At 38.9% G+C, this 22,069-nt stretch overlaps 1 protein-coding gene across 2 annotated transcripts in view; it reads left to right on the top strand.

Annotated features, from left to right (window-relative positions):
- The window catches only part of Gda (guanine deaminase), an 85,855-nt gene extending 64,152 nt beyond the window's left edge, over nucleotides 1–21,703 (top strand). For both annotated transcript variants that reach the window (XM_028893841.2, XM_028893849.2), the window contains exons 8-14: nucleotides 1,632–1,739; nucleotides 4,072–4,169; nucleotides 6,850–6,917; nucleotides 12,813–12,959; nucleotides 15,655–15,785; nucleotides 16,804–16,831; nucleotides 17,621–21,703. In XM_028893841.2, the coding sequence (XP_028749674.1) occupies nucleotides 1,632–1,739; nucleotides 4,072–4,169; nucleotides 6,850–6,917; nucleotides 12,813–12,959; nucleotides 15,655–15,785; nucleotides 16,804–16,831; nucleotides 17,621–17,691 (651 nt within the window). In that variant the 3' untranslated portion in view covers nucleotides 17,692–21,703. The remainder of the gene's footprint in view (nucleotides 1–1,631; nucleotides 1,740–4,071; nucleotides 4,170–6,849; nucleotides 6,918–12,812; nucleotides 12,960–15,654; nucleotides 15,786–16,803; nucleotides 16,832–17,620) is intronic.
- Nucleotides 21,704–22,069: the final 366 nt, after the last annotated feature.

The following is a 22,069-nucleotide window of genomic DNA, read 5'->3' as shown; positions in this document are numbered from 1 at the left end:
TCTTTTGTTCTGAGTTTCTTAATTTAAAACCAGGAACAAAAAGAGTATCTTCCTTTATCATTAAGTTGTTGCAATTTAGCAATAAAATGCTTTTAAAATCTCACAGCTGGGTTAAAATTAGGCGCTCCCCTCCCCCACTCAAGCTCAATTACACACTGCACTAAAATTTCCCCCTTTTCAGAGCTGATAGTCTTAGAGGGAAGAGAAAGTTGGGGTGAAGGCAACATATTGATTTCTTACTTTTATTTATTTAATTTTAAAATGCATGTTCATAGGCCCCATTAGTGTGTCTCCCTCATGATTATTGTTTGTGGTTTTTGATATTTGGACTTTGAATCCAGTCCCCCACAATTATGCTCTGGTGATAAAATCCAAATTTGGATAATATTTCCACTTTGGAAACAGTATGTTTTATTCTTAAAAAAAAAGAAATGGAAAAGAAAAATGTAAATAATATTAAAAACTACATGAAAATACAATGAAAAAGATGTAAAAAGTCTATCTTTGGGCGGGAGATGCAGTGCAGTGGACAGAGTGCTTGCCTGGCATGCACAAAACCCTGAGGTCGATTGCCAGCATAACCTGGGCCTGGGGGCATAGCACTCAGAAGGTAGACGCAGAAGAATCAGAAGTGCAAGGTGATCCTTGGCTAGAAATCTAGTTCATGGCCATTTTGGGAAACAGGAGACCAGTTCTGCTTAGAGGGATGGAAGATAATCATTTGTTTGTATTATCCAATGCATTCATCCCTTGGTCTGAAATGTTTATTTTTTCTAGAGACTTGGGTAGCTACTCTAGTGTAAGACACTGTGTCCCCTCAGATTTCAGGTGCCCCCATGAAAGGTTGGTGTGGCTACCTCCGACTCACTCAGCTTGTGTGTGAATTCCCATGAGCTCCTTCCTGATGAAGGCAGGATTGCTCAGCTGTGTCATTGCACATTCTTTTCTGCAAAAACCATCATCAGAAGGCTAAGAAGAGAGGCAGTAGAGGACAGGCCCTGAGCCCAGTCTTCCTTCTGCCCCTGATGCTCTAGGTTCTGTAAAATCTCACACCTGAAATATGACTAACACATGTGCATAAGAGATAGAAAATGACCTAACTAGCCCAACACTTTTATTGAGCAATGAGAAATGGAAGCTTAAAGAAGAGAACTGACTTGCCCTAAGATATCTAACTAGGCTCAGAATTCAGTTTGTTCACATTTTAGTTATTTTCTGAGTGAACGGTAGGTTCATCTTCTGATGGCCATTGAATTCTTACAAGCAAGGCACTGGATGTTCTTTAAAGAGTACTTAATGTTTGTTCTTGCTATATATTAGAGTTTCAGAACACGAGAGAAAGATCTCTGTGTGTGTGTGTGTCTAAGAGAGAGAGAGAGAGAGAGAGAGAGAGAGAGAGAGAGAGAGAGAGATGCTCAGGATATTCAGTTTCTTTGTCATGTATATTGTCATAGAAGATGCATATAAGCATTTGAAATTAAACTCAAATGCAGACTTTAATGTTTTCATCCATAGTCTCCTACATCAGCAAGTTCAGGAAGTAGAAACTAGCAACAGCATGTTGCGACAGGAGATATAATGTCAAATGTTTTACAGAAAGAAAAATGAAAACATTATTTCTTTGTTTGCAGAGCCATATAAGTGAAAATCGTGAAGAAGTTGAAGTTGTGAAAAACTTGTACCCTGGTTACAAAAACTATACAGATGTCTATGATAAAAACAATCTTCTCACAAGCAAGGTAAGTTCAGTATCATGATATAATCTATGTAAAGCAGGCTGCACCCTTTAAATTTCAAAATCTCAGAAGTGATCACTGTTCTTCAGCTCACATGCATTTTCCAAACTAAAGTAAACCCAGTGTGTGTGTGTGTGTGTGTCTATGTGTGTGTACACAGTATATGTGTGTATATGTGTGTGTATTTGTGTTTGTGTGTGCATGTGTGTGTAGATATATGTATGTGTAGATATGTATGTGTCTATATATGTGTGTGTTTATGTTTGTGTGTATGCAGTATGTATGTAGATATGTGTGTGTCTCTATGTGTGTGTGTGTTTATATGCATGCGTGTGTATATGTGTGTGTGTAGATATATGTGTGTGACTATATATGTGTGTGCATGGTATGTGTGTATCCCTCATCTGTGTGTGTGTGTGTGTGTGTGTGTGTGTGTGTGTGTGTGTGTGTGTATTATATGTGTGTGCTAATATAGACCTGATGTTTTATCACCATCCTTAAATCTAAGTCTTTGATTGGATGGTAAGAATGATCTTTTCCCAGTGATGCTTTCAGTTAGTACATCAGTGGGTTTTTCTTCAAGTCAGCAGAACCATTCCCAAGGATAACTGTTTAATGAGTATAAAAAGAAGTGTGCTGATAACACAGGAAAGTTTGAAAATAACCATCCACAAGGAATTGGTTCAGTCATAGAATTTACATCATTAGAATTCCATCCAGCATTCACAAAGAGCAAAATATGCATGCTTCCACAGAAGAACATTCAATATAGTCAGATATGCATGTGCATATGTGTTGGTGTGTTTTCACACTTTAAAAAGGTCCAGGGATACACAGAGGATGTTAAAAGCTATTTTTTAACTCTGGAGTTTAGAAAAATGAGTATGTATTACTTCTGTAATTAAATAAAATTAACGTGAGTGGCAAGAGACCTCATTAAAGCAGTATGCCCTTTGGCCTCAGACTTCCTTGAAATGAACACACTGCCTTGAGAGTGTACTGCAGCAAGTCCCTTCTTAGTGACTATACAAAAGGAGATATGAATACAAGTGATTTGAAAGGTTAATACTTTGCATAAGTAATGTAAATTTTAAATAGGAAGTTTCATCATCCTCTCTATATATTACCATACGATTAATAAATTAACCTTAAATTTTCATGTTAATTTTATTTGCATGGAGATTGAGAAATTTTTTATTTTAATGATGATTTTTGCTCATTGGACTATGCCTCCCAAAGGAGAAAGCAATTGGATGTAGGTTTTATATTAAAGTAACAAAAATTAGAGAATTATATGTTACTTGAAAACCCACAAATCTTACCAAGACAAGAGTTTAGAGAGGTTTCAAACTTGTGGGACCTACTTTTTTAAATAAATTTAACCTCCTTAACTAAAAGCTACTATGATATGCCATATCTTTATTTTATGTCCATGTCAAGAACCATGGTGTCTATATTGAAATTAGTAACAGAGATGAAGAACAATTCTCTCAGATATGGTGGCTTATGCCCCATATCCCAGTATTCCAAAGGCTGAGGCAGGGAAATTATGAGTATGAGGCTAGCTTGGGCTCTATAGTGAGTTCAAGACCAGCCTTAGCTACATAGAGAGATCCCAGCTCCAAAACAAACCATCTACAAAAATTAACCCATTGATTGGAATAAAGGCTAGTATCAGCCTACTGGAAGCACATCATATAGATTTAGAAAAGAAAGCAACTTGTAAATTTTCTATAGTAGAGATGATAAAACCATAATGTGTTCAATCTGGCTCGATTTCCTATGCTGTGGATGAGCTGGTTGACCCTGTATTGCATTGTAAATCAGCCAAAAGAATTAAAATCAAGAGCCAGGGCTAGGATGATGTTCAGTGGTAGAGTACTGGGCTTGATTACCAGTACTACAACAAACAACAAACAAACAAAAAAACCAAATAAATAGTTAAAACATACAAATTTGTTGAGACTTTTTAAATATATATTTGGATGCAGGGATTTTTTTTTTCCTTTCAAATAATAGCAACTATATTTGCAAAGACCACTGTAGCCAAGCTGTTGCTTCTGTATCTTCTTCTAATACATTGTCATGAATATTAGTACAAACATTTTTATTTATTTTTTTTTTTTCTTTTTTTTGGTTTTTCGAGACAGGGTTTCTCTGTGTAGCTTTGCGCCTTTCCTGGAACTCGCTTTGGAGACCAGGCTGGCCTCGAACTCACAAAGATCCACCTGCCTCTGCCTCCCGAGTGCTGGGATTAAAGGCGTGCGCCACCACCGCCCGGCTTAGTACAAACATTTTTAGTAGTAAACTTCATGCTGGCTATTCTTTTCTCTAGACAGTCATGGCACATGGCTGCTACCTTTCTGAAGAAGAGCTTAACATCTTCAGTGAAAGAGGAGCATCCATTGCACATTGTCCCAACTCTAATTTATCGTAAGTAGACAATAATTGCTTGGTGGTATTGATATATAGTGTGGATAGGCATTTTCTGTTTTCTCACATGGTCCTTTTTCTAGGGTCTGTTTCCATAATTGATTTGAGTGGGGAAGGAACCAGGTAGATGGGTGCTCACCTGTGCTTAGGTAAAGAAAGAAGGCATTTGAAAGATGGCATTGCTGCAGAATGTACATTTAAGGAGTTCCACATCTTTGCAAGTCTCTACGTTTACACAGACATGCAGCAAGGGGAAGTAGAACAGAGTTTAAAATCAATAGCATTCAAGTTTTACAGTTGAGAACAGACTGAAAGAATGCATGTCCTGGGGAGACAGTCTGCTCCAGAGTTTAGAAGGGAGTTATGGCTCTATAGCACTTGGTCATGCTGCTGAATGTGTTGAGATGCAACTCATATAGGAGAATCCAGGATGGATTCATCTTATTTAATTCCCAAAATATGAAACATGTCCTTAATCTTTTTTTTTTTTTTTTTTTTTTTTTTTTTTTTTGAGACAGGGTTTCTCTGTGTAACAGTTCTGGCTGTCTTGGAACTCCTTGTAGACCAGGCTGACCTTGAACTCACAGTGCCATCACCTGGTGTTCTTAACCTTCTTAAAGGCTATGAATTCATAAATGAGTCCGTTGAAAGTTATGGCTTGTATCTCCAGCAAGACAAAAAGGCCCATAGACATAAAAATGTTGTGTCTAAGTTAAGGAAACTTGTGGATAACGTGATCTAGACTGTAGATGCTGAGTTAGGAACTTAGGGTTGTACAAGTAGTGTATTTGCGTGGGAGCTGATCTTAGAGAGTGCTTTTGGAGAGTTCAAATACAGGGAAGAAGTCAATAACATCAAACCACTTACCACAGTGGGATCCTGGAGTCTAATTCTTCTAGACTCAAACAACTGTCAGTTGTCCCTCTCACGAAGTGATGGCACAGGGACAGGAACAAACACTCCACAGTGGCAGAAAGGCTGGAGTGACTGGAGGAGCACCCCTTCTGACCTTCTCCCAACAAGGACAGAGCAGCCTCCAGATGTGGGCCGAGCACTTCAGAAAAGAGCTGGAGGTATTAGTAAGCTTCGGGACTTTGTAAATGACACAGATGTGCATCCATGGTAGCGTAAGAAAGGCTCCTAGAGACATGGGACATTTTTCCAGTTGTTTGAAAGGTCTCAGAAGACCCTGAGTTTTCCAACACATGACTTGGTGACCTTAATTCCAGCCTAAGAACAAGAATTTAACATTAAAGTGAACAGTAAAATAGCCTCTAAATTAAAACATGATCCACCTTTTCAAGTAAATGCCCATCTTCAAGAGTTTCAGGTTTTCCTCGTGCACATTGGGGCTTTGGAAATTATCGTTTAGTGCATCCTTAAGCAGAGCAATTTAGCCACTGTATCTTCTTGAACTTCTGATTACAGGCTTCAGCTTTCCTCTGTCTTTTCCTTGATCAAATGGAATGAAGATGATGAGGCTCAAAATTCAGGCCAGGCTCCTACTTACTACCCTAGGAAGCAGCATTTGAACTACCAGACCCCCATTTCAGTGGCTTCCTTCCTTTTTGGTTGTATCATCTTTGACCCTGTAAGCACAGGAGAAGAAAAACGTGAGGGAGGATTACCTCTCCTTTTCTGTCATAAGGTCATCACCAGCCTTCTAAAATAAGATACATCGATGAGGGAAAAGCCCAGCAAACATGTGTACTCAGAGTTTTATGTGCACATGACCATTAGATGAAGACCATGGGCACAGAGAGATCTCCCTATTTGCTTCGATATGATGGAGCATGGCAACCGCACAGACGTGCAATTAGACAAAGAGGCTTTGATCTCATGCCAAGCTATGAAGATGGGATCCTGGGGAAGGCATCTCCAGATCTTCTTGGTCCTTGTGCCATACTGTTTTCCTTCTGTGAACAGAGCAGGACCTCTTCCAAAATAGAATCACGTGACAGTCTATCGAACAAAGTATGTCTGAGAACTCCTTCCTGGCCAGCATAAGACATAAGGATGGAGGATTAGAACAATTTCATTAGGGTTTGTGGCTTGCATAGGGAAAAAGGATAGAAATTTTAGTTGGTCTATTGTTGTTGTTGGGGATGAACTAGGGCCCTATGTATGCTAAACAAACACTCTACCACTGAGTTAGACCACAGCCCTGAGAAATCCTGGCCTGTATGATTTGAAGACTTGGGGGAGAAGGTCTGATTTTTGGGGCTGCTTCTAAGGCCCAAAGCATCATACAGTGGGCTATTATTTTGTGCCTTAATACAAAGCTTCTCCTTTGGGTAATAGGTAAATTGTTCTGGATATAGAGGAATGTGATGCTTTATAATTTATACTTTCTGGTCATAGAAGGAGGAGTTGAGTAGAAAGCCTATTAGATTTACAGACTAACTACAAGACTTAATTCTTCAGTATTTTCCATGGAATGACCCCTTCCCCACCCCCAATTCCTTGCTGCTTTGCACCCTCCCAAGAGTGACCTCATACCAGGAAGCAGGAAGTAGTTTTTTATGGGCGTCTCTACTCCACCACTCTTCTGGCCTGGTCTAACTGACTGTTGGCCTTAGGGCTGATAATCACAGCTTTCAGTGATATCGCCATCTTTGACAGTGTTCCTGTGCTGTTACACCACCTGGATCTCCTTGTTCTGCATCTTCTCTCTCTCCAGGCTGAGCAGCGGCTTACTGAATGTGCTTGACGTCCTGAAGTACAAAGTGAAGATAGGGCTGGGGACAGGTAAGCTGCCTCCATCTGGAGCTGAATTGATGAAGAATCGTTCTGATGGAGCCGAGTTGTAGGTATTGGATCTGTGCTTAGGGCACATGAGCTTTATTGGTTGCTAGGACGGATGTCTTAATAATAAACATCAACAAAATAGGGAGAAGTTTTGAAGTCATTACCCCCACCCTCCAAAGCCATTTTCCCTGTTCTTTGTTGAGAATCTGGGCACCCATGTCTAAGAGCTCACTACTGCCTGCTCCAGCTGCAGGGGGCCTAACATCCTCTTCTGGCCTCCACAAGCACTCGCACTCACATGTACAAACTCACACAGAGACATATAATTTAAAAAACAAATTCTTCAGAAAGGGATTAAATTACTCTTGCTGAAAATTTCATCCGCAATGCAGAGAACAAAGCCAAGGGAGAGAGCACTTGAGTGTTCAGGATGGGGTGGAGGGCAGAAATTGAGCAAAGAGTATGAGAAAGGGCTGAGAGCATAGGCCTGAGACAGATGTTCCTGGCTCATGAGGAACTGAGATAGATACAGTAGGTCACAGTCAGAGCTGGAGAAAGAACAGTGTTGAGAGAGCTTTCACCCCTGTATGCTAAATCATAACCGAACACACTGTGGCAAACTATTTTAATTTTAAGAAAAACAAAAATGCTCATAAAGCATTGACTCTGGGAATAAAAAGTTACCAACAAAACAATTAAGAGCTAGTTTTCTTTCAGATGATTATTTTATTGGTGGTGGTGCAAATAATACCAAAGGAAAAGTAATTATGAATCTAAAATACTATTTATATATCTGGCCGTCTCCATGTGTAAAAGCAACAAACTTCTCAGCTGAATAAAATCTTGGAAAATATTCTGTTTGTGATCCCTTTGAAAAGAATTACTTGAAGGTCTCTACCATTGGTGATGAGTCAAAATGAAGGGTCATTACATAGGAATGTGGGTACAACTGAGAAGTTAAGGGAAGCTGTCCCCAGCTAGGCACCGAGTTACAGGAAGCAAGGTCACATGTCTTCCCACATGTGGAAACCAACAGATGAACAAACAAAACCAGCGCTGACCTGAGGGTAGAAAACAGACTATCTGGGTCTGGGAGAGGGGTCACGAGGATAGGGAGGACGGGAGAAGAAGGGAAGAGGGACATGACCGAAGATTGAGAAGATATATGCATGTGTAGAATTGCCACAGCAAAATCCATTCAGTTGTGCAGTTAATATGTGTCAATGATACTAACAGCAACAACAGAAGAGTGACCAGAGCAAGTGACACCCTCCTGCTCAAGTTGATAGCAGTGACAGTGTCCCGAGCATTCAGAGAAGCAGATTTGTATTCAGAGTACTATTAAAGTTTCTTGAATAAATTATTTTAGGAGTTGTAAAGAGAAAATACTAACACTGTTAAAAGTGTACCTATTTTTTTTTTTAAGTAAGCCATGATAATCAAAAAGATTTTCCTTTGGTGGAAACACATAGTATTGTTTTTGAAACTGAGCATTAGAATCTTGAGTTTTGGTTCTGTATTCCTTGCATTATTTGTATATTTTTAACATGTCATAAAACTTTTAAGTGATGTGTGCTATGTAATAAAGAGATATTTAGGGTAATGGACATAAGTCTTCCCCTAGAATTAATTTATGTTTCATGTAGCTCATACACATAGACTGGGGTAATTTTATCATGTATTTTAAGCACACCTGTGTCACATGACATCAGATATGGAATTTTCTAGTGTGTTGTCACCTGCATTTGAGATTTCAGAATTTTGGATCTAGAGTGATTACACTGTATAAAGAAAACTACCTGAAGAATTGTGAAAATGGGACCTCTCCCCTCTAAAATATGGGGGAAAAGGCAAAATAAACAGTGAATAAGCCTGAATGGAAAGTTTCATAGAACAAATACACATGGCATGGTGTACAAACTCATTAAATAATCTACATGGAGTCACTCTCCCGCTTCCCGGGACTGTTCTCCACCCTAACCTGATGGTGCTGTCACTCCCTCGGCTTGGTTAGCTTTTTTTAATTGGGCACAAGCTATAGTAACCTAAGGCAAGGGAACTTCAGCTGAGAAATTGCATCCATGACACTGACTTGTAGAAAAGTCTCTGGGGCGTTTTCTTGATTATTGATTCACATAGGGTTCCAGCCACTGTGGGCAGTACCACCCTGGGCAGATGGTCTAGGGTTGTATAAGAAAGAAAACTGAGCAAGCCGTGTGGAGTAAGCCAGAAAGCAACCTTCCTCCATTGTTCTGTGTTAGCTCCTGTCTCCAGGTTCCTGCCCTGAGGTCCTGCCCTGGCTTCCCTTGATTATGAACTATGACCTGTGAGCCAAATAAACCCTCTCCTCCGCAAGGTGATCTTGCCATGATCTTGATCACAGCAATAGACACCTAACTAAAACAGTCCCTGAGCCACAGCCTCCGATCTTCTTGTAGATTTCAGTCTAGTAATGCCTTGTTTTCTCAGTCCTTCCTGCCTTCCTGATGCAGCCCTCTTGGATGCCAGCAGATATCATAACATCCCTTCTTCCCTTTCACATGTCCTCATTTTCTATGTGTTCACTTTGCAAAAGCCCAGCTCTAGATGACCCCAACAGTTCCCTTTTCTATGCCTACAGCTGGGTGTTTAGGAGTTACTGGAGAGAACATTTGGTTTCAATGTTAAGTTTTGTGCTCAAATTCCAAGCAGCTCTCAACATTGGCAACAGAGATAATTATATTTCTCTAATAAGTATCTGTCTCCTTAATCCAAGACAGGCTTTTATCTCTCTTGTTTTTCCTAAAACTTTCTATTTGTAACTCAAGCTCTCCTCATTCTCAACTCATAGTCTCTTCTGATAGGTCATTACAAGGATAGAAAAATCAGAAATCTTTGTTTCAGTTCCCCATCACCAAATTTGCATACATTCTTGCCCATCATTAGGTGCTGTCTACTGGACTATTGCTACCAATACACAAGCATCTAAAATATCTCCTGACCCTTTTAGGTCATGATATGTAACTGTTATCTTACCCAGACACCCCCATCTGCTTCCTGTCCCATGTTGCTGCCTTTCTTCACAGCAAAACAAGTGTGAGCATCCATACAGCTCCTGCTCCCCCAACCCAGTCCTGATCCTTGACCAGCCAGCAAGGCAGCAATCTTGTTTTTCTTGCTGTGACTCTGAACCATGATCTCTTTGCTGTCTGAAAAGATGCCATTCTCTTGTGACTCTGGAAGTCTCTGTGGTCTGTTGTGGTTGTTGACATTTCTCCTGGTCCCAATAGCTTACATGGGAGTCAGCAAAATTGCATTGAAAAAAATTTTTCTTCTTCCTCTGTTGCTGACCATTCTTTCTTCTCTGAAGGTTTGCTCTCTTTTTTTCTGGCTATTCTGAAAAGCTGTTTTCAAAGCTCAATAAGTCAATCTCTTTTTTATACTTCACTTCTTTCCTCCTTAGGGGTTTTTATCCTCAACTATGGCCTCACATGCTTCTCAGTTTTTATGTGCATCCCAACTTCTCTAACAAAAGTCCCCAAGAAAAATTTGAGAAAATTTCACATTTAAGAGCCTCTGCTGTTAGCAGCTGTAAGCATTATCACATTACCACTAGCTGGTGTGGCATGGTACCTTGGTTGAATAGTAAGCTACCTTGTCCATGGACCTCGATATTCTTTTCTCTAAGTGGAGTTGATAATAGCAGATACCCTACATATTTATGTTGAGGGTTGGTTAAGTCAATGTCATGTTGTTCTTGTAATGATTCTTGGTATGCTATGGCACTGGTTTGTGACAATTAGCTATTCAGCATTGCTTTTTAATTTTATAATTAATTCACTTCTTTTTAATTAACATCAAAATTATACACAAAAAGTCTAAATGGGTGCTTGTTTTTGCTTATGGTGTGTATGTGTGTGTGTGTGTGTGTGTGTGTGTGTGTGTGTGTGTGTTAATGTTAGTGTACATGCATGTGTTTACATATACATATAGGGACCAGATGTCAACCTCAAGTATCATTCCTTAGGCGCTGTGATAGGGTCTTTGAATGGCACCTGGGACTTGCCAGTTAGGCTGCATGAGTGTCCAGAAAGCCCTGGGGATCTGTGTGTCTCTGTCTTCCCAGCATGCCAACACACCCAGTTTTTTACATAGGTCTTGGGGATCAAACTCAGACCCTAATGCTTGCATGACAAGCACCTTACTGACTGAGCTACCTCCCCAGCCCTAATTATTTCCTAATCATACAGACTAACAACTTAAGCAGCTGAAATAAAACCTTTCAGGGAACTAGATGATCCTCTAGCAAGACTGTTCTAGCTGAAGAAAAGCACTCTATTAAAAAAAAAAAAAACCTCTGCACAAGTTTACCTAAGGACATACAAGACAGTTGAACATAAAACTCAGCTGCAATCCAGAATTGCTACTAAATAACCAATTACTTTTGATAATTGCAATATTTATAGGCACTAATAATCATATAGCCTTCCCAGAAATGACAGGAACATTTAAAACTACAATGGATATTTGATTAGCTAAAAAAATGTATTCTCCAATAAAACATGCTATCTCATTTGATATTGCAGCAGCTAATTTCATAACACATATTTGTTCCTGCCGAAGGCAGCGTTTCAATGCATTATGACTAGGGGCTTAATCTGAGTCACTAAAACTCTCAGTTCTCATTCATTGATGCCAACCAGTATGGAAAGCTGTCCCTATCAGCTTTGCTTATTTATTGAACTAAGTTTCCAAAACTTGTGTTCATTCTAAAGCTTTCTGAAGAATTATTGTTTTTTTTAAAAAAATAGCTTTTTAATTTTCTAAAGTTTTCATCTATATTGGAATAACACTCAGACACTTTCTTAAATGTATGCAATTGTGAGTTTATGTTAAATCACATCATAAACTTTTCACAGCCATATTTAAAGTAATTTCTGTGAGTGTTCAAGAAATAGATATATAGCTCCTTATTAGCCATGTGGATGTTATAGTGGGTTGAATTGTGGTCCCCAAAAGAAGTCTTGAGTTGTGGTTCCCAAAAGAAGTCTACTAGAACCTGTAACTGTGGCCATATTAGGACTAAAGGTTTCTGTAGAAAGAACCAAGGTCAGGCTGGCAAGATGAACTCGTTCTGAAATGGGGTGGTTCCTCAGCTCAATGATCAATGCTTAGAAGAGACAGAAAGGGAAAGCCACAAAGACCCAAGAGAGGAAGGCAATGAGAACATGGCTCAGAGAATGGAATTACTGTCACAAGCCAAGATCTCCAGGAGGTGTGAGAAGCAGGAAGGAGCAAGTCAGGATTCTTCCTGGAGTGTCTGAAGGGTTGGGGTTATGGCCTACACTTTCAGTGGTGCTAGAGTCTGAAGCCCTGGCCTTGTATGATCTTAGCACACACTCTGCCCCTGAGCTCCACACCCCAGCTAGCCCTGCCAACACTTGGATTTTACACTTCTGTCCTCTAAAACTGTGAGAGTAGGCATTTCAATTGTGTTAAGTTACAAGTCTTCAATGTTTTGAGCAATCCCAGAAGCTAATTCTGGAATATATTTGATTTTAATGAAAGATGGTTTTTTAAAATTGGCATGCAAAGAAATGGGTTTGGTTCGAGCCTTTATATCAAAAGGCATTGTGTGTTGTCATTTACCGTGTTTCATTTGTGCCCCTTCTCATGCTTCCTTCCCATTTGTCCCTTTCCTTCCCCTAAATAGTGGCCCCTTTTGCTTTTATGCGAATGACATATTTTGAGTTTGTTTGAATGTTGGCTTATAGTTATATGTTTACAGATGAGAACTTTTTAGAAATTTAAAAGCAGAATGTGTCATTAAAACCAGAGGAAGAAAACAACATAGATACCTGTTATTCCATCCATCTTCATAAAACTACTGTTTGGGCTTTGTCTCTCCTACCATAGATGTGGCTGGTGGTTACTCCTATTCCATGCTTGATGCTATCAGAAGGGCAGTGATGGTTTCCAACATCCTCCTAATTAATAAGGTGAATGAGAAAAGCCTCACCCTCAAAGAAGTCTTCAGACTAGCCACTCTTGGAGGAAGCCAAGGTAATGACTAGTTTTTTCCTCTCTCACACCAAGTACAGTCATGCCTATCTATGTCTTTGGCTATAGTGTAAAGGTGCACCCTAGTGAACTAAGGTAAATCCTGTATTAATGACTGATATATGTTATATAACAACATACCTATACCATGTGGTGGCACAGCCATTCTTTCAATGAATTCACTCTTTGGTGGGTAACTATTTAATGCACTATTGCCATATTGAATATTTTAATGAATATTCACACTAGGCATATGCATATGAGTCAAGATAATTCACCCTTCCTTTTTTTTTTTGAATGATAATGCTGTCAATAAAAGTTATTGCCAAGACAGCTGAAGTCTCTCCATGGAGCAGTGTGGTGAATGCCCTGCATGTGTGCTGTTGTTCAGTCCTCACAACCACTGTTGTTAATTTCATTTTACAGAAAAGGAACCTGAGTGGCACATGGCTGCCAAGGTGAAGTATGCCATGTTTTGAATTTGGAAAACATAAATCCAGAGTGCAGAGTCTAACCTCCATTATGCTATCTTCCTGTATAAACTCCTGCCTAGTCCATGCACTGACAACTTAAACCTCTTTAAATGAAGAAAGATACAACAGTGTAGTTGATGGATAGAAAACTATTGCTCATCATCTTTTCTTAAGTTTTCATGTGTGACTGCAATATAAATAATCACTTTGATTTGTTTTGCAAATATGGTATAATGAAAATAGCTTCATACCACTGGTATTAAATTAAAATACACATGCACATATCTATGTAGATTTATGATAGACACCCAAAATTATAAATGGAAGGCCAGGAATATTTTCTTTGAATGTTCCAAAATATGATGAACACCAAAAGAACATTTCCAGAAAGAGGAAATCACAGTTACATCCTTTGTGCTTTCCTAGGCCATCTATTTCATTTCTGAAATTCTTAAGTGTGGCCCCTCCCCCACAGCACCGTTATATATGTTATATATTAGCTCCATGGTCTGCTACCCACCCCCTGATAAAAACAACTTGAGCCGAAGTGATGTGTTTTTGTTTGTTTTTTATCCGAGGCTCTGTGTGTTGTTCCACTACGTTGTTTCTGATTAAACTGCTGTGGGAACTTGGCCAATCATTCTACCTGGGAGAAAAGCTTTTAAATCAATGCTGTTGGGCCATGAGTTACTGTTATGGAGCTTATGTCTGTAGTATAGCCTAAGTGAAATGGGTTGAAGAAATCCCTGTTGAAAGTGTGACACTCCAAAGCTCTGCCATACTTTACACTCACTCCCCATCAGTCATCTTCACACAGGCAGCATTCCAAAAGTAGCAAGTGCATTTCCTGAAGCCATTGGAGTTTCTGACCAATCTGGATAGGTCCATAGAAAGATTTACACCCATTTGAATGTTCACTGAAAGGCCTCATCTGTTTCTTGGTTGGCTCATTTTTGAACTCTCCATGTTCTGAAGAATAGTTTAGATATGCAAGATTCAGACCCTCTGGGGCCCTCTCGACTGGGGCCTTCTCTGGCCTACTAAGCACACACAATTTCATGTTTAATACGGTCATTAAAAGCTCATGGTATGGTGCTCCATTAGAAATGACAAGAAATAGCGTGTAACCAGTACAGGAGAAAAGTACCAGTGTTTTAGTTCGCGCCAAGCTCCCGCCCCGCCTCCCCCATGAAGTCATATAGCTGCTTTGAACAGTTAATATTTCCACACCACCCTCAGGCTGAGACTTCCTTAGGTTAAAAAAACCTTTTCTTTTCTGAGAGTGAAAAAGAGTCACTATTTAAGTAATGTATTAAGAGTGAGTATGATTTCTAATTTGGTGTTCTGATAATTACCAAGTTATCAGAATGCCTGTGCATAGAAATGTCACGGATCAGATATTGTGATACACCAGAAAAGAAAAGAAAAGTCTATTCAATATCTCCACACCATCAAAATACCCTGGCAATGACAGGATGCACCAGGCACAAGTAGATCTTGGAATAGACAGTACAGCAGTGACCTCAATGCAATGACCTCAATGTCATTCTCAGAACACGGGCTTTAAGGAGATGCCAATCAAACAGCACCATTGGCAACAAAACCTGACACCTGCACATTCTTTAATACATTATAAAAATGAGACATGTTCTCCCTTGGCATCCATTTACCATGGACATGAGTTACAGCTGTAAGATGGCCTATGCTCTATTTCAGGAAACCATTCTTGGGCAACCAGAAAACCTTGGAAGTTACAGAGTGACTTCCTTTCAAAATCACTGGCACTCTTGAGTTACAGGATATGTGTATATATATATATATACACTCCAATGATTTAACTAAAGAATTCATGATGGGTATGACTGTATTAGAAAGTTTGCAAATATTTTTTTAATTTGAGTTTCAGTTCACTGCAATGAAAATAAATACCACCAACTATTTCACAGAAAAAAAAAAGAGAAAGCTAGGAGTGTTGGGGAAGGGGGAAGAGGATGAGTAGATAGATTTGTGTCAAATGTTCAGTGGAGTACACTGGCAGGGCTGAAAATGAGACCTCGTCAGAATTATGACAGAGCTATTTGCTTTTCCATGTGACCTGTTGGGATGAGAGTACTTCTCTGCTTAACTATTAAGATACTACTTGGGGGGAGGGGTTTAGTTACATGTTGGCAGGACATCAGAATAATTCAATGGTAATTCTGACTGCTATTCACTTCCATTTGTAGCCCTTGGGCTAGATAGTGAGATTGGAAACTTTGAAGTTGGCAAGGAATTTGATGCCCTCTTGATCAACCCCAAAGCATCAGACTCTCCCATTGATCTGTTCTATGGGGATTTTGTTGGTGATATTTCCGAGGTAAGAAAAGAAAGTTAAATAAAATGTCATTTTGTTGTTTTTTTTTGTGGGGGGACTATTTTTAAAACAATCATTATTATGGTAAGATGTATTCATTTAGTTTATTTATAAGAAATGTCCTAATGTTTTGTAAATTATTTTGTTTTTCTATTATTAGAGTAAGTTTCTGAGAAATAGGCTTCATCTCATTTATTTAGTCATTTTCTTCTGTAATACACCTTTTGAAGTATTTGGATCATTTTTATATAGATTTCTTTGATTTATGCAATACTTTAATCTGACAATTTCAAGGTTGTTTGTCAAGAATATTCCAGTAGTAGTCAGGGAATGGTGGTACACATCTTTAATCCCAGCACTTGGGAGGCAGAGGCAGGTGAATCTCTGTGAGTTTGAGGCCAGCCTGGTCTACAGAGCAAGTTCCAGGATAGAGAAACCCTGTCTTGAAAAAAAAAAAGGAGGAGGAGGGGGGGAGGAGGAGGAGAAGGAGAAGGAGAAGGAGAAGAAGGAGGAGGAGGAGGAGGAGGAGGAGGAGGAGGAGCAAGAAGAAGAAGAAGAAGAAGAAGAAGAAGAAGAAGAAGAAGAAGAAGAAGAAGAAGAAGAAGAAGAAGAAGAAGAAGAAGAAGAAGAAGAAGAAGAAGAAGAAGAAGCAGCAGCAGCAGCAGCAGCAGCAGCAGCAAGGGCAGGAATATGTCCTGGAGTTTGAGGCCAGCCTGGTCTAAATAGTAAGTTCCAGGACTATGTAGAGAGATCCTGTCTCAAAAATGAGTAAATAATATTCTAATGAGGACAAACATTTGTTAATAGCTACTAGACTGTGATTTTTGTTTGTTTGCTTGCTTTGGGCTTAGGTTTTCATTTATTCCTTTGTTTTTGGAAAGACCGTTTTTTTATTAAAGTGTAAATTTTGGCATTAAGAAGTAAATTTCAATTTCTGGACTTTGCCAATGGCGTTTCCCTGTCAATTTCATTTCTAAATGTACAAAGGACTATTTCTCATCACCTTTATTTTCCATTTTAGGCCGTTATCCAGAAGTTCCTCTACCTAGGTAGGTAGATATGTTTCTGGGATATAAATACTATCTTTTTCTTGGTCGGGACTCTCTGGCCTTGGAACATTACATTAAGCTCTATGAAGGTTAGATTGTGTTAATTCATTTTTTAAACAGTTCTCAGCACTGAGCTTGCTCTATGGCACAATGCCTAACAATTCCCCAAGAACGTACTTAAGTTCTGAGCTGGGGCATAAAGGGAAAGAGAGCTTCATGCCAAGATCTCTTATGCCCCTCTGTGCCCACAACCTTCCTGTTCTGGGATAGAACTGAACTCACAGAGTTCTATTCCCTGGAATATAATTGGGTCAGGAATGTCTAGAGTAGACTCCCTTCTCATTGTGTGAGTTCAGTGCTGGGTGAAGTTGAGCTTTGAGAGGGCACATTCTGCAGACTGCTCATCTCAATGAGTTGAGTATGATTCTGGGAGTAAATATAGGCATGCCTTTACACCCGGGACAGGAAATGCCAGCCAGCCCCTTCAGCAGAAAGTTCAGAGAAAAGGGTTTATTGAATATTGATTGATTTCCACCTCAGATACAGAATGGAGACCCCAATCTACAATGAGCTATGATGCTGTTTCTTGATCAAGTCATTCCAAGGAGATTATAAATGATTTAGGGGAAATAAAGGTTCTACCTGTTTTGCTTGTGTGTGTGTGTGTTTTTTTTTTTTTTTTTTTTTTTTTTTTTTTTTTTTTTTTTGCTTAAAATCTCTTTTAAAGGAAATTAAGGCAATCATAGACCCAAAAGCACAGTACAACTGATTCTTTGGTTTTTCTTTCAGGAGATGACCGGAATATTGAGGAGGTTTATGTGGGTGGAAAGCAGGTGGTACCATTCTCCAGCTCAGTGTAAGACCCTTGGGCATCCATGATGTTCTCCTGGGATGACATGGTTCTGCATCTTCCTTGTGCCCAGGTGCTGGTTAGAAAGTGTATTTTTTAAAAAAAAGTACTGCGTTCTTTGGATGGCTTCTGTTTCTTTGTCTACTTCCAGTGCTCACTTGGCAAATTGCGCAAAGGAAGTGCACTGCTTCTCAACTCCGTTGGGAGCATTCATAATTTCATGACAGTGCCTCCTTCAGGGCTGCTTAAATTTGTGTTAAGCTCATGCAGAAGGCAGTGTTAACAGCTGGCGCTATGCTTCTAATATTGAAGTAAAACCTTTCTGTATAGGGAAATACGGTGCAAAGAAATATCCCTATGTTAGACATTCTGAGCTAAGTGAAAAGTAGGAAACACTGGGTGTGCCATGGAGTAGATTTTTATGAGAAGGCACATGCTAGACTGTGAACAGATGTTGGAAAAACCAATGACTGTGCTTGGAAATTAAATCCTGAGAATACTCATGTAAAAAGAGAACTCACTGGATTTTAAAATGTGCTTCTAGGTTGACCTTATCTATGGAAATTCGCACTTCATGGAATTTGCATTTCAGAGATGTGTTATTGTTATAATTTGCCTTCTTTAGGGATGAATGTCAGAACCCGAATGCCACATGCTTTTCAAATATAGTTCTGTGCTTCAAAGTGTTTGACAGAAGTTGAGTATTAAAGATTTAAAGTCTCTTAGGGATAGTATTCATATAGCCACATGGCATAAATAGTTATGTTTTTGTGTACTTCAAAGTCACCTTGATTTCTGGCTGTGTGGTGTTACAATTGCTTCTATTTTATTAGATGAGAAACAAGACCCATGTACCGCTGCTGTGTAGACTGGGGTCTGCATTCCTCAGAGCTGTTAACAGTAACAAGACAAGGTTCTTTGCAATGCTGAATCTACTCAACATAATGTGTATAATGTGTCAATGTTGCTGTAAAGTTCACCCTCCTATCAATGTGCTAGAACTTAAAAGCTAAGTGCAAGTCCTTTAAAGAACTATGGATAAGACTCTGTAAGGCCGCTAGATTGAAAGTACTCTTTTTTTCTAATTTATCAAATTGTCGCTTGAATTCCTTAAGATTTTTCTGGCATTAAAAATCTTAGGATAATGAAAAGGTTGTAGAAATCCCATTTAGTGTTTATATTAGTAGGACTTACTGTACTAGACATGAAGGAATATTAAACAAAAGAGGGGATTTTAGCTTTCCTAACTAACATAATGTCCCTTCTTATAACAATTAAAACCAGATTATAACCACATGGCAGATTCTTAGGAAGCAGTGATGTGAGTTCTACTTGAAATACAACATTTGTCTTCATTTATTCCATGCCCTATAAACAATGAAAAACAGGGAAAAGGTTTTGTTAACATATACTTTCATTTCCAGTGTTTAGGTGAGTTTTCATATTATCTTACAACAGAAAAACCTTAGGCAATAGAGTTAATTCTGTGTTTTCAAGTCTGAGAGCACACAGTTCCTCTACTGCCCTGTAAACCTCAGTTTCCCATGCTAACTTGGCAGTAATTTCTCCAGATCTATTTTCTTGGTAGAAGCACTTTTCGATTTGGTTGTGTATACATTGCATCTAAAGATTACAAGGCCAAGTATACAAATATTTGGCCTTACTTAGTTTTATTTTTAAAAAAGACAGTTTGTTTTGTGGGATAGAAGTGAATGCATCCAACTTTTGGTCTTAGTCTGAATGTCCAGTGTATCTAGCACATCAGCCACATCAAAATGATCTGCTAAATCCCCTGCTCCATTTCTCTCTGAGGTTGGCAAGTGTTTTCTGCTGTAACTTTTGACTCTTGCCAAAGGAACTTAGTTACAGGGCATCCAACCTGAATGATGAGGGTTGAGTAGCTTAAGCATGTGTTGAGTAAGAGCTCTGCCAGCCAGCAGCTGCTTCCAGCCTTCGCAGATCCCACACTCATCTTCCTTAAGGGTGTGCATTTTGATATTGAGCATTGGCTTTTATTTAAACTTAAGATTCACACACAGTAATATAAATAAGTGTAATTCTGGAAGCAGGAATAACAGTCATTCAACACCATCCTGTCAAGCATCCAGATTAGTCCTGATAGTATGCTAGAAGCTGAGTAACTTCTAATAAAAACAATGTGTTGAAGTGTTTACATGTACCTTGATCTCCCTGCATCCCTTATAACTTATGTGTTCTATTTTCCCAAGTGAAGTGTTCCTGAGTGTTATGTATGCTGTTTTAGTGCCCCACATATGGGGCCAGATGTCTTGCACTTTGAAATGTTGCCTCTGCCTAATGTAGGTTGACTTTCTGAATTACAGACAGGCACTATTTCTAGCCTATCCCAGTTGTCACTTTTTGTTGGAATGGTTTACTCTCTTTAGAAGAAAGGGAGAAAAAAAGAGAGAGGAAAAAGGAAGGAAGTGAGGGAGGAAAGAAAGAAGTGAAAGGAAGGAAGGAAAGAAGGAAGGAAGGAAGGAAGGAAGGAAGGAAGGAAGGAAGGTAGGTTGAAGAAGTATCCTTCTCTCCTACTCCATTCCGCTTATCTCATTTCTCTAGAATTTTTGATGGACTTCATTGTAGAAGGTTAAAAAGCATTAAAAATTATCATGTGTATTATATTTTTAAAATTTCTTGCAACCAAAACACAAAAGTAGGTTAATCAAGTTGAATTTGATTTGGTGGGGAGCATTGAAAATAAGAGATTAGGACCTGAAATGTTGTTCTAATCTTCTCCTGAGTCAAAGAGACTGGACTCCTCTGTTGTGTTATCTTAGCTGGTTCTTTACTTGCACCGTCAAAGACTTTAGAATCCAAAAGGATATCTACCTTCATGCCAGGAGGGGCCCTCTCTAAATTAATTCTGTGAACACTGAATCTCTTTTCTTCTTCAGTGAAAAATTTCCAACTTCAAGGAAAGGAAATGGTAGGAAACCCCTTCTTCACTGTTTAACTGATTTTGAAGTGTGCCCTTGAATATCCCTGTTGGCAAATGCTCTGAAATTTTATAGAGGAAACATAATGGCTGTGAGATCTAGCAATGTGTGGTGATTCTTCACTCCCTACCAGATTATTCCTATTTTTAAGCTTTTTCACTTTAGAAGCAGACATATGGAAAGCCTTCAAGGCATGCTGGAAAGCACATTGTATCAGTTCCACCTTATGTATACATATGTGGAAGATACCCAGAACTGGATGCTTCTGGAGCTTGATGGGCATCTTTTAAAGTTGTTGCTGCTGCTAGAATATTCAAATATTTCAAGAGAGTTACCTTAGCTATTTATAGATAGAATGAGAAGCATATCAAGGGCAATGCTTGAAATAATTTTTAAATCACAGGGACTCTATATGACTTTTTTTAAGACCAAAAGGAGATGTTTGCAATTTCTAATCTACTAGCCACTGCAGGTATGATGTCGCACATTACACTTTATAATGTCTCCAGAGAAGGTATGAAAAATTTTCTAAAGACCTGGGAAGAAGCAGACAGGTGAAAAGTCACTGTGGACAAAAAAAATTAAAAAACAAACAAAAAACAAAAACAAAAACAAAACTTGGCACTCATTGACATTCATGTCTCCAAGGCTATCCCAACCTTCCTGCCCATTTCCAGCACTGAGTGTGAGAGATGGAGAGTTGAAGGGTTAGTTTGTAGATCTAGTACAAATTTAGCGACATGCAAAAGCCAACCAATGATGAAATGGAATGTAAATCTTGAGCAGGCTTTCCCAGGTTACTTGAGTAACTGATATCATTATTAACCTTTGCTACTTGGCAGTGATTTATCTGTCTGCTTCTTACCCCAAAAGCCTATCAGAAAGCATTCCTGACATTATTGTTAACCTCTTGATGGCTGTTCTTAAGAATATATACATATATGTGAATGTAGTCAAGGGGACACCCTTCCCCCTAGTATTTGTATGATTTGCTTATTGTTACTGTACTGAGTGAACTCCTTTGTGCATCAGGAAAAAAATAAATGAGATCTTGTGTTTACATCAGTGTTTGTTGTGTTTGCTGTTTGTTTTTGTTGCAAATTCTATCAGTATGATGAAGAGAGGATGAATCTGATAGTACCTTTTTCTTTACCTTATAATTGATTAAAAACAGACTAGAATATTTAGCTGTGGGTTAACATACATCTTCCATCATATCACTATACCTGGCTTTTTGAATTAAGCTCGTGTGATGGTTCTAGACTGGCTGCATGTTTGGATTGATTAGGGGATTAGTAAAAACATATTCTAGTTGTGTCTGTGAGGAAGTACAAGAGATGAATAGATCATGATGGCTGTGACCTAAATGAATATTCTAATCCACTAATGGATTTGAAATTCAACTAGAGTTTTGGGAGGTGAGGCCTGGTT

Source organism: Peromyscus leucopus, chromosome 1 (assembly GCF_004664715.2).
Source record: "Peromyscus leucopus breed LL Stock chromosome 1, UCI_PerLeu_2.1, whole genome shotgun sequence".
Taxonomy (NCBI): domain Eukaryota; kingdom Metazoa; phylum Chordata; class Mammalia; order Rodentia; family Cricetidae; genus Peromyscus; species Peromyscus leucopus.
Note: the sequence above shows the minus strand (reverse complement) of the source record. Positions and strands in the feature narration are given on the sequence as shown.